The following is a 14,615-nucleotide window of genomic DNA, read 5'->3' as shown; positions in this document are numbered from 1 at the left end:
TGTGTGAGTTGGGATTGACTCCAGCACCCCCCGTGACCCACAAGCAGTAGAACCTAAATGAATGTGTAAAATTCAAAGCATGATCAGACAGTCTGTTAAATTGCGAATACTAGCTATACACTGATTACAAAAAAAGAGACATCAGAAGACTTAACTTTAGCTAAAAGTAATGGAGTGTAACATGTTAGGGTTTTTTTGTTTTTTGTTTTTTTTTTTTTGTTACTCCCTGGTGGCTGTGAGTTCATGATCTCATTCTCCAGTGGCAAAAAAAAGTCTATTCAGCCCACTTCTACCGCCAGGTTTTTGTGATGTAAACCCACCAAGACACATCTTTTAGAGCCATCCCCCCCTTAAATGTGTCATAAAGGCTGTACAATTCAAATGAAAAACAGTTTATGTTGATTCTCCCCCTGATGGTCAGTCGATAGAATACAGATTACAAGCTCTTCAGCATTGACCTCGCTTGGTCAGCTTTACTTTAACACACTTTCTGTTGGAGTCACTTTGATTTAACATGAGTGTATCCTGTATTTACTAATATCATCAATATAGGTATAATTAGGGGTATTCATAGTGCCATGACATCATTAACGACCATCGGCTGCAACAGACACATCGCAGCACGCACAGATAATACAGTGAAAGGGGCGAGGTCTTTCAACGAAGGTCTGTTTCTGTGGGCGGACTGTGCAGCTTTGAGCCTGGAGTCGGTCGGCGGACTTTAGCCGTGTTGAAGGCAGAGCTCAGCGGAAGACAATTAGGGCTGGAGTGACGGAGCAACACCTAGTATTGGTCGTGAGTTAACAACATATTTTCTCCCCGTGAGTCTTCTACCGACAGTAGATCTTTTTTACCCCGTCTTGACTTAACGTGCTAGCTAAAGCGGCTTGTTGTCAGTTTATTAGTATTCAGGTTTTTAGCCTGTTAGCTTGCTGTTAACGTTAGCCCCCGCCACTGCACCCAGATTGGACATCATCAGTACTTATTGGATTTCTGTGAAAGAGCCCCGGCGAGGGTGTGTCCAGGCCTTTACCCATACCCTTACCCATAGGAAACACTTTGAGCCCCTGTTTGAGCCACACTGCCGCGAACCGCTACATGTCAGTTTAACGCCTAGCGGCGGATACGACAGTGGTTTGGTCTAATATTATGGAGTCAGAACAGTCTCATAATGAATTAACTATCGCGGGGCTCTTCACGAATGCAAACAATCTGTTTTGCAAATACACACGCCCTGGTTAACAAATGTAATTTGTATGCAAACCTGAAATTTAAATTCAGTAATGTACGCGCTCTGCTTCACAAATGTAATTTTGAGGCACATTTGTTATATAAATTTACAAATCATATGGATTGCTGAATGTGCATTTATGAAATCTGTACGTTGGATTTTGAGACTGACCTGACGTCCTAAGTCAACCAATGTCGCCATTAGCTGATAAAGCAGTCAATCAAATGTATATTTCTGATTGACAGATTCATCAGCCAATCGCATTGAGAGACTTAATCAACCTCTGACTGTCAGTAACATTTATCTGACTATCCACTCGCTGTAAATCATGCAATATCGTAGAATTAGTTGAAGCGTCCTGCTTGGCAACGTTTGAATGAACATCAACTTTATGACCGTATGTTGCATGTCGCCTTTGCAAAACGTGTTGTTTATTGTTTTCGTAACGACGGCGGTCGCCAACGGTCTAAGTGAGAAATGTAAGAAGCCATTTGATTGGTTTAAAGGAAACATACCTGATTGGCTGATGAATCGTTCAACATTTGATTGATAGCTTTATCAGCCAATGGCGACGTTGGTTAACCTGCGACGTTATGAGATCTCAAAATTCAACATACAAATTTCGTAAATGCACATTCATTAATTCGTATGCTCCTTGAAATTATATTACAAGTGTGCCTCAAAATTACATTTGTGAAGTCCGAAATACAACTACGAAACAAAGTATGTGCATTCGTGAAAAGAGAGCTCATTCATTATGAGACTGTTTTGATTCCATATAATGTTGGCTTCAGGAAAATAAGAAATGACTCTAATATCATGGAGCAGTCTGTGCTCTCTCTGTTAACTATAACCTTTTAATTTCCAGGCTACAAATAATGTCCTAAAGCGTAATAATACCACTGTTATGGATGGATTAGGCAATACATAATTAACACAGTCCACACTGATGAGCTGGAGCTGAAAGTGCTTCAGAATAAGATTGAAGTTGCAGGTTAAAACAATAGAGGATAGATTATTGAAGGTGAAAAGAAGAACCAAGTTTAAAACCAACATCGTGCTTTTGTTGTCTGCTGTCTCAAGATATTTATACCTTGAGGGTGAAACAGCTCTCAGCTAACCACTCCCTAATGTACACAGAAGTGAAGTCTTCCTTTTTGTGTTGTCTCTCCAGCTTGCTTCATTCAAGGACATGGCTGCCCAGTGTGTAACCAAGGTGGAGCTGACGGTGTCCTGTGACAATCTCTTGGACAGAGACATCGGCTCCAAGTCGGATCCGCTGTGTGTCCTCTTAATGAACAGCTCTGATACTCAGTGGTTTGAGGTCAGTAGGGAGGTTGGATCTGGATCTGTGTAATATTAGAAAAGCTAATATAAATGAACTGATATAAACCTGCTTAAATCTAGTCTGAATATCAGCAGCCAAACCCTAACCCAACTCTGAGAAACATATTGTGTGGTATATTTAAAAAACATCAATTTTCTTTGGTGTTACATCTATGATAGTGGAGCAAAGGAAAATCTCAGAGCAGTTTAAATCATTAGCCTTTAGCTGGAGAATCTGTGTAAGCAGTAATGGCATCATTTCCTGTTTCATTATGACATGTGTACCATTGTAAAGTTAACAGGAATACTATTCACACCCACACATAAAGCAATCCAATGTTTCCCAATAGGTGGCACGCACAGAGAAAGTCCAGAACTGCCTCCACCCAAAGTTTGCAAAAAAGTTTGTCATCGACTACTACTTTGAAATAGTGCAGAAACTCAAGTTTGGGATTTATGACATTGACAACAAGACCATTGACCTGAGTGATGATGACTTCCTGGGGGAACTGGAGTGTACTTTGGGCCAGGTAAAGACTCTGAAGGTTTCAATTGGTCACTTTTGAAATTTCCACTGAACATATTTGTTAAATTTTATGTGTCCTCAATTTAAAGTCTGCTATTGGCAGCTGAGTTCAGGCATAATGAAGATACCATTGTTTCACCATGTCAGAGAGGTGCATTAACATCTGATAAATATCTGCTGTGTAGACACAGTAGGTATTGATCAGATGTAATCCGCCTCGTGGTCCAGAGGCTGTTCTCTTGCACTCATGGGTGATCTCACTTATTCTACTGCATCTGCCACAGGTTGTGTCAAGTAAAAAACTGACCCGACCACTCGTCTTGAAGAACAAGTCTCCTGCAGGAAAGGGGACCATCACAGTGAGTGGCAAAGAAACTTAGTAAGACAATTGTCCCTTTATTGGCTGTAATTAGTTGCTCTGATGTTTATTCACCTATCTTATGTTCTGCTGTAGATCAGTGCCGAAGAAATCAATGATAACAGGGTGGTGAATTTTGAGGTGCAAGCGAGGAAATTAGATAACAAGGTACAAGTCATTATTTTTAAACTATTAAATGCTGTCAATAATTTTTTTTCAACATTCAGGTATATTTTATTGATTGGTGTGTTTCATTCCTTCATTTGTTTGCAGGATTTCTTTGGGAAATCAGACCCGTACTTGGAATTTTACAAGGCAACAGGAACTGCATGGCAGCTGGCTCATAGGACAGAGGTAAAATGCCTGCACAATTACAATGCCTCAGTATTTATAAACTTAGCACAAAAGTAAGTATATTTGTGCTTGGTAAATTATTTCTTTGTTGTAAAAAGGCTTCTTGGCAATAAATCTTAAACTGTTGAAAACCCTGTTTATTTCTGTTTTCAAAGGAGCGACATTTGTAAGGGCTATGCATTTGTGGAATGAGCAGCAGAGCTGAGTATTTGGGTTGCGCCTATTTCTCATCTCTGAGAGACCTTAACCAGGAGTATGGGACTTATTTCTTCTGCACCCTTCTGTACAGAATATTGTGAATTTAAAGGGCATGTGTGTCAAATTTATAAACTGTAAATAAAGATCAATGTAGCCTTGGTAATGTCATCCACAACTTTCTCAAGAGTAGTTTTAGAGTACAGAGTGAGCTGCTCCACTGATGCCATCCTGGCTGCATGCGACTCTGCCCCTGACTGTCAGATGAAGGGGTGTGGCGTGTATGGAGCCAAGATTTTGGAGCATGCCTGCTTGTGGCACTCACACTCACCCACCTGCTACTCCAAGCCACCACACCCAAAGTTATGTAGACTATTAAACTTGAATAAAATGCAAACAGCTGAGTTAAGTAGATCTATAGTTTGATGAGCAGGTTATAGCAGGTACACTGTGGCACTAACTCCAACATTATGACTTTTCAATGGATAATTGTAAGCTCAGTCCCTCGTGTTCTACATATAATACATATAACATATAACACAGGTAAAACCATCAGGGATCTTGTGTGGTATGAGAGGTGTGAGTGAAAACCAAAATTGCTAGGCGCTAATTCAATTATTAAAGATAAAATCACTGTTTGATTGCCCCTTCACAGCAGAAGAAATGTGTAGTCATGACTAGGATTGGGACCTGGATCCAGTTCTTTTTTGGAACCAGTTCCATCACTTTTGGATTGATGGTTCTTGCAAACAGGTATTAGATTGTTGGGAGCTGTGTAATTCTTTCATTTGACTGTGCATGTGCATGCACCGTTGGGATGTCACATCCATCTACATGAGTGAGTCGAGTGGATCCGCCCACTGATCTCAGATTGTGAGCGTCATGGTTGTATTTTAAAAATTTTAAAGAAAACGAGGCTAAGTGCATTAAGTGCATAGCAGTCATCACTTGCACTGGCAGTAGCACATCCATGATGATTATATTGCAGCGCTGGTGCACGCTGAAGAAACAATACACACTGACAATTTAAGGATTTATTCATTCAACAAACAAGAGTCTCAGTTGCGTGTGGAAGAACCATACACAGCCACAACAGCCTGACACCTCCTTCTCATGTTGGTCACCAGTGTAGTCACACGCTGCTGAGGGATGGCATCCCATTCTTCAACCAGCATTTGTCACAAGTCAGCCAGCTTGGTTGTGTTGGTTACTGGCATGCTAAAGCTGATCCCACAAGTGTTCAATTGGGTTGAGGTCAGGACTGTGGGCAGGCCATTCCATCCTCTCCACTCTCAAATTCTGGAGGTAGTCTCTGATAAACCTTGCTCTGTGGGGGAGAGCGTTGTCATCTTGAAGGTTAGACTTCGGTCCCAGACCGTGGAGATGTGGGATTGCCGCTGGTTGCACAATCTCATCTTGATATCTCTGCATTGAGATTGCCTCCAAAGACGACAAGCTTTGTTTTTCAAGTGAGGGAGATGCCGCCCCACAGCATCTCACTGCCTCCACCAAAAGATGCTACTCTATCGGTGGCCTGAGCAGAATTTGGACTCAATGCTGAACATAACGTTCCTCCACATGTTCAGGTTTCAGTTGCCGACTCCAGTGCAAACTGGTCTGATGGGGAAGGGCAGTTTTGGCAGGCCTCCTGGCAGTCCTATGTGATTGGGGATTGGCAGGATACAGTCTGTTCCAGATTGTCTGAGCAGAGAGCTACCGGCCATATCATCCTGCAAACCTCGACTGCAAATCTGCAGAAGACAGCCTATATAATCTAAGAGCTGACAGGGTGAGGAAATGGCCTTCTATGGAACTTGGCCTTCACTTTGGAGATGGTACTAGGGTCACTCAAAATAATGCTTGGTTTTGCGGAACACATACTTGAAGTTGCCCTTCTGCACGGGCCCTATCCAGATCAGTCAAACATGGCATGGCAAGTCTTGGAGCAGACACCTATTGACCACTGTAGCAGGGGCCATGCTCATACCTTGGGGTACCAGAAGCTCAAAACAAGAGTTGATAGCAACAGCAAAATTAGCTGTTGGGCACTGGCAGAGATGATGTGGCAGATTCCTTATGGGCATATTGTCATGTGAGCCTACAGGGAAATATACAACCTTATGTGATTTCTGTTGGACATTTCCATATTAATTACTCTAGAAAGAGTAAGCTGGCTTTGTGTAATCTTCATATATTTTGTCATCAGGTGGTGAAGAACAACTTGAATCCAACGTGGAGACCCTTTCGCATCCCCCTTCAGTCTCTCTGTGGAGGAGATATGGACAAACCAATCAAGGTAAGCTGATGCCATAACATCAGCTACTTTAACAGCTGGACCACCTTCCACTTGCACCTGCTCTGATTTCTGATTTCTTCTTTTTATGTTTATGATACAATACAACCCTGTCAGCTTTTACTAATGATGAATGAATACAGAGTTCAAATTAAACCTATGTTGGATCTCCTTCTCACACATCTGAAAAGATCTGTTTTTAGTATATTTACTCCCAGCTTGATCCTCTGTATTCTTTTTAACCTCTGAAGCAAACATGTCAGGAAGGATGCAGTTTCCAACCTTACAGGACAAGTGAGTTATCCAGAGCGTCAAGTGTTTTTCTCTTTTCATCTCACCTTCACTTAATGGTTGAAGTGTGTGGATGGAGTAGATGGGGACTGATACCAGACACCTCCTCAGCACAGTGTCCAGCCCTTCAAATTCTCTTGATGAGAGCATCAACTTGATGATCTTGTAGAACACGTTTGTTTGGAATCACATACTCGCTTTCAAATCATGCTACTGGCATCATCAGTCTCGTACAACAGTATTACATAGTTATGTTTGAAATCTCACTTTTGCATGTTGTCTGTCTCTACAGCTTCAGTTTAAGAAACGTAAATGGTCAGTTCACTGAAACTACTGAATTTTCCTCTCCTGTCTCTGTTGGTATTTGGTTTTGTTGATTGTTTAAAGGGTTCAGGTTAAGGGCTGCAGCTATTGAATATTTTAGTAATTGAGTATTCTACTGAAAATTCCATAGATTACTTGAGTAATCGCATAAAACATTTTTGTCTAGTTACAGAGCAATTATAAATACACATGCAAAAATAAGACATTAACCCAATAATGAAACATAAAACAATTGTTTTCCTTGTTAGACAATCAACATTTATCTTTATCATTGCTTTCGTCATTGTCACGTCTTTCCTCCATAGAGACACAGCTCATTCGAGCCCCGCCCACACTGGAGAGGGGAAAACAATCAAGAGCTCTCCATTGACTTTGTATTGTGTGAAAGTGTCTCTTGTCACTCTCCATGTGCCAGCAAGCACAAACAAATTTCCCAAAGCTGCTGGTTTTTGTCTTCTTTATGAGCATGTTTTGTTGAGACAATTTCTTCAAATGGAAATATATTTTTAGTGAAAACTATGTGGATTATTTTTTGTAGTTTGTGTGAACCGACTTTGTGTGAATCTTCTGACATTTATCTTGCTAACCAGTTGACATTACATTGGATGATTGTTGTTATCTGTTTCCAGGTCGAGTGTTATGACTATGACAATGATGGGTCACATGACCTTATTGGAAACTTTGAGACCACAATGACACACCTCATAGAAGCATCACAGTGTTCTCCGGTATGATTGTTTGTAGGTTCATTTGCGTAAATACTTGTCATATCAAAAGCTTTGCAGTTTGGATCAGCTCATTTTATTTATTGTTGAATTCATGATATTGTTTTATATTGTCTTAGTTAAAGCACAGTCCTACCACCAGCTTGTATCTAAGTGTTAGGGATGTAATAAAGATCGAGACCCCTGCTGCTTTGTTTTCTCTCAGGTAGAGTTTGAATGCATCAATAGCAAGAAGAAACAGAAGAAGAAAGGCTACAAGAACTCTGGTGTTGTGGTAGTCAAGCTGTGCCAGGTACAGTTATTTGCTTTCTGCACTTCTATTATATAATACATTTTCAGAGAGCCACACAAAGACCCAGACAACACAGATATTATCAAAAGACAGAGCAGATATAATGAACGTTTGAGTGACTTGTTAATGTATGACAGAGGTGTTTCAAAGGAAAAGCCTTAAATATCCCTCTGTTCCAATGTGAGACTGATGGAGGCTTCTCCGCCATCCACTAGAACTGACCATAGAAGCAGAAGGTTAATCATTAAAGTCAGTTTTCCAGTGGATACAAATAACAGCCCTCTGCTATTAAGGTTTTGACTTTACACTTTGACTCTTATGCCGAGGTGGGTAAGACAGAACAAAGGGAGACCAGCTAAATTATGAAAATAGAATTAAATAGAATTAAAAAATGTGCACCAGAACATAAAGTCGCTCACAAGGTGGAAAAAAACATAATCTCCAGTACAAGATAAACCAATGCAAAATAAATAAAGAATAAACTAAGGAGATGGGCCAGTAGGATCAGAGAGTTGCAGCTCAAGCAGCTTGCAGCACAGTCAAGAGGCGCACACACAGAGTCGAGAGTCCACATAAGGTATAACAACAGTCTGGCAACCAGGGAATGAACCCGACAAGTATAAGTAATATGGCTTAGAAATGATATTCAGCTGTGCTGCCTGATACTGTCAACACCTTCCCAGCCATGCCTCCACCTCTGCAGCAGGGAAAGAGAGAGAGATGGCCGGTCTCCGCAAAAAAATTATTATAGAGCCCACACAACTGCACGAATTCAAGAGAAACAGGTCTGGCTGTGTCTTTATGGTTTTCTGGAAAATTGAGAAAAGATCCCTAGCAATATTTTTTCAGTTCCAAGGAAAGGACTACTGTCATACACAATGATAGTTATTTTCTAAGCAGATTTAAAAGCATGTCACCTCAAATGCATATAAAAGTGGATGCAGGTTCTGTGGCTGAACAGTGAACCCAGGGCCGAAGAACCTTAAACCTTCATTCTATCTAATGACCATCAGGGGTAGACTCTACTGGTTGTAAACAGAAGTCAGCTTGTATTGAAAGCCATGTACATTTTCCTAATGAGCTCATGGTCTCAGTCTAGAGCAGGTCGAATCCACCGCTTACTCGTCTCAGCTCTATCTTCTCCTCCTAATATAGTTTCTTCTGGGTTAAAGAAACCAAGATTGCAAATAGGAAATTACAAACTGGAAGCTACAAAAGACAACATGTTCAAACTTCAAGTCCTTTTCTTATGTTGAAGGTGTTCTCCTGTGTGACTATCATACAGCTAACCTTCATTTGTAGCATGAACTGATGCATTTTGTCTAATGCGGCAGCATGGTTAGTGCTGTTGCCTCAAAGCGAGAAGCTTGTGGGTTCGATTCCCAGGCCTATTGTCTTTTTGTGTGAAGTGCAATATTCTCCCCCTCCTCCTTTTCTCCTCTGGTTTCTTCCCACACTCCAAAAACGTGTCTAGGTTAATTGGTTACTCTAAATTGTCCGTAGGTCTGAGTGTGAGTGGTTGTTCGTCTCTGTGTGTTGGGCCCACGATGAATGGCAACCTGTCCAGAGTGTACCCCGCCCTTGCCCAATGTGAGCGGGGATGTGCTCCAGCATCCCATGCAATCCGGAAACAGATATTCAGTAGAAGGTGAATGAAAGAATGTTGACTAATGCTTAATCTTTTATAGGTGGTGAAGGAGTACTCATTTCTGGATTATATAATGGGAGGCTGTCAGATTAACTTCACTGTGAGTTCCCATTAATGCCAGTTTTTCCTATGGGTCTTTTGAATGATAACAGTAATGAGATGTGCATCTGCTTTTTTATTTTACTGCACATCTTTTGGCAGGTGGCTGTCGACTTCACAGGTTCCAATGGCGATCCCAGGTCTCCTCAGTCTCTGCATTACATTAGTCCTCAGGGCGTTAATGAGTATCTCTCTGCTATCTGGTCTGTGGGCAATGTCATCCAGGACTATGATAGGTACACAACACAGTCTACTCAATTCAAAACTTAAAGTTGCGATGTCTTGATGACACGGGCAAATGTGACAATTGTCTTTTCTGTGTAGTGACAAGATGTTTCCTGCTTTTGGCTTTGGAGCCCAGATTCCACCCACATGGCAGGTAAAATGTGCAAATACAGATGAGACCACAAATACATACAAGACTTACGCAGCGGTTTGTAAATGGTGGTTTTGCACAGGAAATAATATCTGATGATAATGTTTTTCAGGTTTCCCACGAGTTTCCTCTCAATTTCAACCCCTCCAATCCATTTTGCGCAGGTGTGTTGAGTCAGTACCGTAATTTCCAGATTATAAGCCGCTACTTTTTTCACACGCTTTGAACCCTGCGGCTTAAACAACTATGTGGCTAATTTATGGATTTTTACAATGAGCTTCATGCCGCCAATATATTTAGCGTCCCATCAGACCAATGAAATCACTGGACAGGTCACAGTGGACCAATTAAATTTTTAAATTAAATGCACCCACACTAAATTCTTCAGATCAGTCATTTATTTTGTGCTTCATGCACACACCCTTATCATGGAAAACCCACGAAGCAACACATATGATGCGGCTTTCAAGTTAAAGTCGATTGATCTGGCGAAAAGGTGAAATTTTCTGTGTAACATAATTCCTGCCATATATCATTTCCTCCCATATTTCCGACACCTGCGTCTTATTAACAAGTGCAGCCTATATATGTAGAAAACTGTTTTGCTTTTTAAATTAAGCGGGTGCGGCTTATATTCAGGTGTGCTCCATAGTCTGGAAATCACGGTATATTTCATTGTTTCATAGTTTCATTTAGATATGCAGTGGGAAGCAGGTGATTGTAACTGCAATCGGGTTAATAGCAATACCTATTTTGCAGTATGCTAATCCTAAAAAAAGTCTTAACCTTACTGGGGGTATGTGCGTGTGTGTGTGTGTCTGATTAGGTATAGAAGGAGTGGTGGAGGCCTACAGGGTTTGTTTACCTCAGGTGAAACTCTATGGTCCCACTAACTTTTCTCCCATCATCAACCACGTGGCCTGCTTTGCCCAACAAGCCCTCCAACAGACATCTGCATCAGTGAGTATTAGTCTGAAATGGGACTGTAAGCTCTCATGGACCTACAGTGGAGTGCTTTGGGTTTGTGCTAAATCTCAATTTATTTTCCATTCAACATGTAAATGTCTTGGTTGACTTTGATCTGCTATGAGACAAATACAGAATTTTTAATTATGTCTCCCCCACGCTGGAGACAGTCAGGGAGCGGGACACAAAATCTGTCAGTCTTCATACCTTAAGAGAGCTTCAATATTGGCACATAGACTCATCTGGCCTGAAGGAGCAACTGATCAAATTTTTGTGGTCAGTGGTCAAAGGTTCTGGTCATTACTCAGAAATTCATACACTTATTGTGACACAATAAAATTGATAGGATAAGGTCAACATCATTGTGACATCATAATGTTCTCTGTTCACTATTGAATGCTAAATTTAAAGATAAATATTCTCCACTTTGTGATTGAATAAGGTCAATAGGAGACTCATGTCTATGTCTCATTTGATTGTTATTTCAAGCTAATTCCATTGTTATCCCTTTGCTGCTACCTAGTATTTTAGATACTATGTACACTTGCAGTAAACATTTGGATGTGCCACCCTGGGCAGGATAGATGAATGGCCTGTTAATAGTAATTTCCTAATTTCCTAATCTTTATAGTGAAGCAGTTTGATTTGATAGTAGTTTCATCATCGTTGTTCTGTGCCAGAACTATGTGAATCCTTTCATTTCAGGTGTAATTATCTTCTTGAAAGTAATAAATAAATTCACTAAGCTGCTGGTGGTATTCAGCATCTTAAAGATTTAGAATTGTAAAATGATTGAGGATCAGTTTACATAGATCTTTTGTTCTGTCTGTGTTCTTCCTGAAGCAATACTTTGTCCTCCTCATCATCACTGACGGAGTGATAACAGATATGGATGACACCCGCAATGCTATCGTCAAGGCCTCTCGTCTGCCTATGTCAATCATTATTATCGGAGTAGGTGGGGCTGACTTCACTGCCATGGAATTTCTCGATGGAGATGATGGACGTCTCCGCTCTCAGACTGGCGAGGCCGCCATGCGAGACATTGTCCAGTTTGTGCCATTTAGACAGTTCCAAAACGTAAATAACATTTTTTTTACAACTCATGTCTTGGTTGGTTGTGTTGGGTGTAATTGCAGCTGATTTTTCTCAGACAACTTATTGCTATAGAAACTGCATGCATGCTTGTTATTACAGTTTGCTTTTCTTTCAGCAGTTTCCATTGAACTACTTTCAGAATGACAGAAACATACCCTTATGTCAAAATTCAGAGATGCCCATCCCTCAGTCTAGGTCTTTTGGGTTATTTGTGTGCCTTGTTTATTTATCTCTTTTCAGGCACCCAGCCAGGCTCTTGCCCAAAGTGTATTGGCCGAGTTACCTCAGCAAGTGTCCTCCTTCTTCAGTTTATTCAAACTGAAGCCTCCCCAAGAGCCCAATCCTTCATAGGGGTACCCCAAATATTTCAGTCATAAAACCTACCACGTTCTTCGTTTTTGTTTGCCCTATCTGAGATGCACTGCATTCCTGTATTATTCACCACATGTAGTGACTCTGAGTTGCTTTTTTCATCTGTGTTTTAATAAAAACCTGCTTATTTTCATAAAAAGGAAAGATCCTCTGTATATCACTAAACTGTAAATCATATCATTTGCAATTTTTAATTCATCACTACATCCACACTAATGAGCCTTAAATTGATATTGACCATATTGTCTTGGTCAGTAGCTGTTGTATTATTAACTGTCTTTACTGTTCATTCATTGTATTCAGCTAATCTGCAGGATAGACAATCCGCTTCCTGTTTACACTATGTAAACAGTGTGCATGATTTTTGATCTGGAATTGAAGTGCTTATCTGGACATGGATCCAGCAATCTGTGTGGATGTAGCCTCAGACTGCTTCTTAATAATTAGTGTGTGACTGGTTTGTAAGCAAAAATGAGACCCTAATGAAAAACCTTATTCTTCTGCATGACTCTTCAGGGTCCCAAGGAAGCGCTGGCTAAGAGTGTTTTGGCAGAGGTTCCTGGTCAGCTGGGGGATTTTTTTAACGTCATGAAACTGGTTCCACCCATATCCAATTCTGCCCCAAATCTCTGAGAGGACTAAAACCACAAGGAGGAACCTGGAAATGGACCACTGTCACCCCTGCGTGACAGGACTTGCATCTCATAATTACACCCTGCCCCCAGCTTTCCTTTCACTTCTTTCCTGAAATACCAACTTGCACCGTAGAGAAAACAGGCCTGGCCTTTCGCCGTGGAGCCTTCATCAATACTCCACACTGTTTATACATGTATCCAGTGCATTGTAGCACAGAGCTTAAGCACACAAAACTATCATTCCATCATTTCATCCAAGTTAATTAGCATGAGGTGTACTCCATAAAACTTAATTGGAAAGGACCTTGCAAGGTAAACAACACAGACTGTAGAATCTTGACTATGTCTGTACATACTTCAAATAAAGTAATAGTAAATGCAGATCCTCCACAATGAGTTATTAAATGCTCTGCTGCTACTTTTAATGCAATTTTATTTGCACTGAGATAAGAAAGAGGGCTTTTAGTCAGGGATCAGTAATGCTTAAGATGCTCAGCATAGTCTGGGGGCTCCCTGTGGAATAGCTGTAGAAAGACAGATCGCAGTTCTTCTGCTGAACAGCTTTGTAATTCATGTAGACAAATTAATTGTATATCACTTAAATGTCTGATGTGGCACATCATCCCCTTTGCACTCACCTATGACAACACAGTATACTGCAAAGATCTAGTGACTGGATAGTTTTCTCATTCAAGTGTCAAACTCTGTATGGGTTTTAAGCACATGCTTATTAATACATCAGAGTATTGATCAGAAATTGTGTGATAACTTGGAAATATTCATAGTAGATGTGGTTTTATTGTGCCATTCTCATTACCCACAATACATATATTTGGTTTCATATTTTAATTTGACCAAGTCAAGCTTTCCTCTCTTTGGGAAACTGGTCTCATATTACAAAGACACTTACGTGTCAATTTATTAGATACACTTGTTAAAATAGCATGATGCAGTTACACAGCACCACAGTCTGCCACCTCCAAACATGGCAGACTGGTGTTTGAAATGTTCATGAAGACAATAGGTTCAAAAATGTGTTCAGAATAAACTGACAACAGAATATATATACCTTCCAGTATATAGGAGATACTATGTTGTTGTCATATTTTGTTTAATACCTTGTCGCTAAAACATATGATGTCTCATGCCTGCTTCATGTGCGTTCGTGCCAAATAGCTTCCAAATAAAGTTCTTTACTACACACAAACTGAGCTCAAATGTTATTTGTCACCAAGACGAAGAATGAGAATACACCTTTCATTCATTTCCATAGCTTTCCTTATTTGACCACGCTTGTTTGTTTTGCTCAGCGTTTCAACATTTCTCTATAGCATGCACACATTTACTATCCTGGGTTTGTTTGTGTTTTGCATTATGATTGGTTACAGCTAACATACAACAATAATTTTGGTTAAAACAGACATTTATTGTTTAAAGAGTTTAAGTTTAAAGATGCTCATTTGTTGTTATCTAAAAGTTAATTTTCTTTTTTTTCTGACTATACCC

At 40.4% G+C, this 14,615-nt stretch overlaps 1 protein-coding gene across 3 annotated transcripts; it reads left to right on the top strand.

Annotated features, from left to right (window-relative positions):
• Nucleotides 1-575: 575 nt before the first annotated feature.
• On the top strand, nucleotides 576-14,310 carry LOC115060973 (copine-3-like). Of its 3 annotated transcripts, XM_029529164.1 has the most exons (17): nucleotides 576-795; nucleotides 2,406-2,555; nucleotides 2,908-3,087; nucleotides 3,368-3,442; nucleotides 3,538-3,609; nucleotides 3,715-3,795; nucleotides 6,197-6,286; nucleotides 7,528-7,626; nucleotides 7,829-7,915; nucleotides 9,604-9,663; nucleotides 9,765-9,898; nucleotides 9,987-10,041; nucleotides 10,151-10,202; nucleotides 10,865-10,998; nucleotides 11,848-12,084; nucleotides 12,343-12,455; nucleotides 12,991-14,310. In XM_029529164.1, the coding sequence occupies exons 2-16, from the start codon at nucleotides 2,424-2,426 to the stop codon at nucleotides 12,451-12,453; spliced, it is 1,599 nt and encodes a 532-aa protein (XP_029385024.1). In that variant the 5' UTR covers nucleotides 576-795; nucleotides 2,406-2,423; the 3' UTR covers nucleotides 12,454-12,455; nucleotides 12,991-14,310. The 3 variants fall into 3 exon arrangements, with proteins under 3 accessions (XP_029385024.1, XP_029385023.1, XP_029385022.1); XM_029529163.1 differs by lacking the exon at nucleotides 12,343-12,455 and having other exon boundaries at nucleotides 582-821; XM_029529162.1 differs by lacking the exon at nucleotides 12,343-12,455 and having other exon boundaries at nucleotides 583-795.
• Nucleotides 14,311-14,615: the final 305 nt, after the last annotated feature.

The sequence above is a fragment of the Echeneis naucrates genome, chromosome 20, assembly GCF_900963305.1.
Source record: "Echeneis naucrates chromosome 20, fEcheNa1.1, whole genome shotgun sequence".
NCBI lineage: Eukaryota > Metazoa > Chordata > Actinopteri > Carangiformes > Echeneidae > Echeneis > Echeneis naucrates.
This window is presented reverse-complemented; position numbering and strand designations above follow the sequence as displayed.

Bases quoted from the DNA above. Each gene is read 5' to 3' on its own strand.
- LOC115060973 (XM_029529163.1), top strand. From the start codon at position 2,424: ATGGCTGCCCAGTGTGTAACCAAGGTGGAGCTGACGGTGTCCTGTGAC. The intron at 2,556-2,907 runs GTCAGTAGGGAG...GTTTCCCAATAG, and splicing joins CTGATACTCAGTGGTTTGAG to GTGGCACGCACAGAGAAAGT. The intron at 9,899-9,986 runs GTACACAACACA...TTTTCTGTGTAG, and splicing joins GTCATCCAGGACTATGATAG to TGACAAGATGTTTCCTGCTT.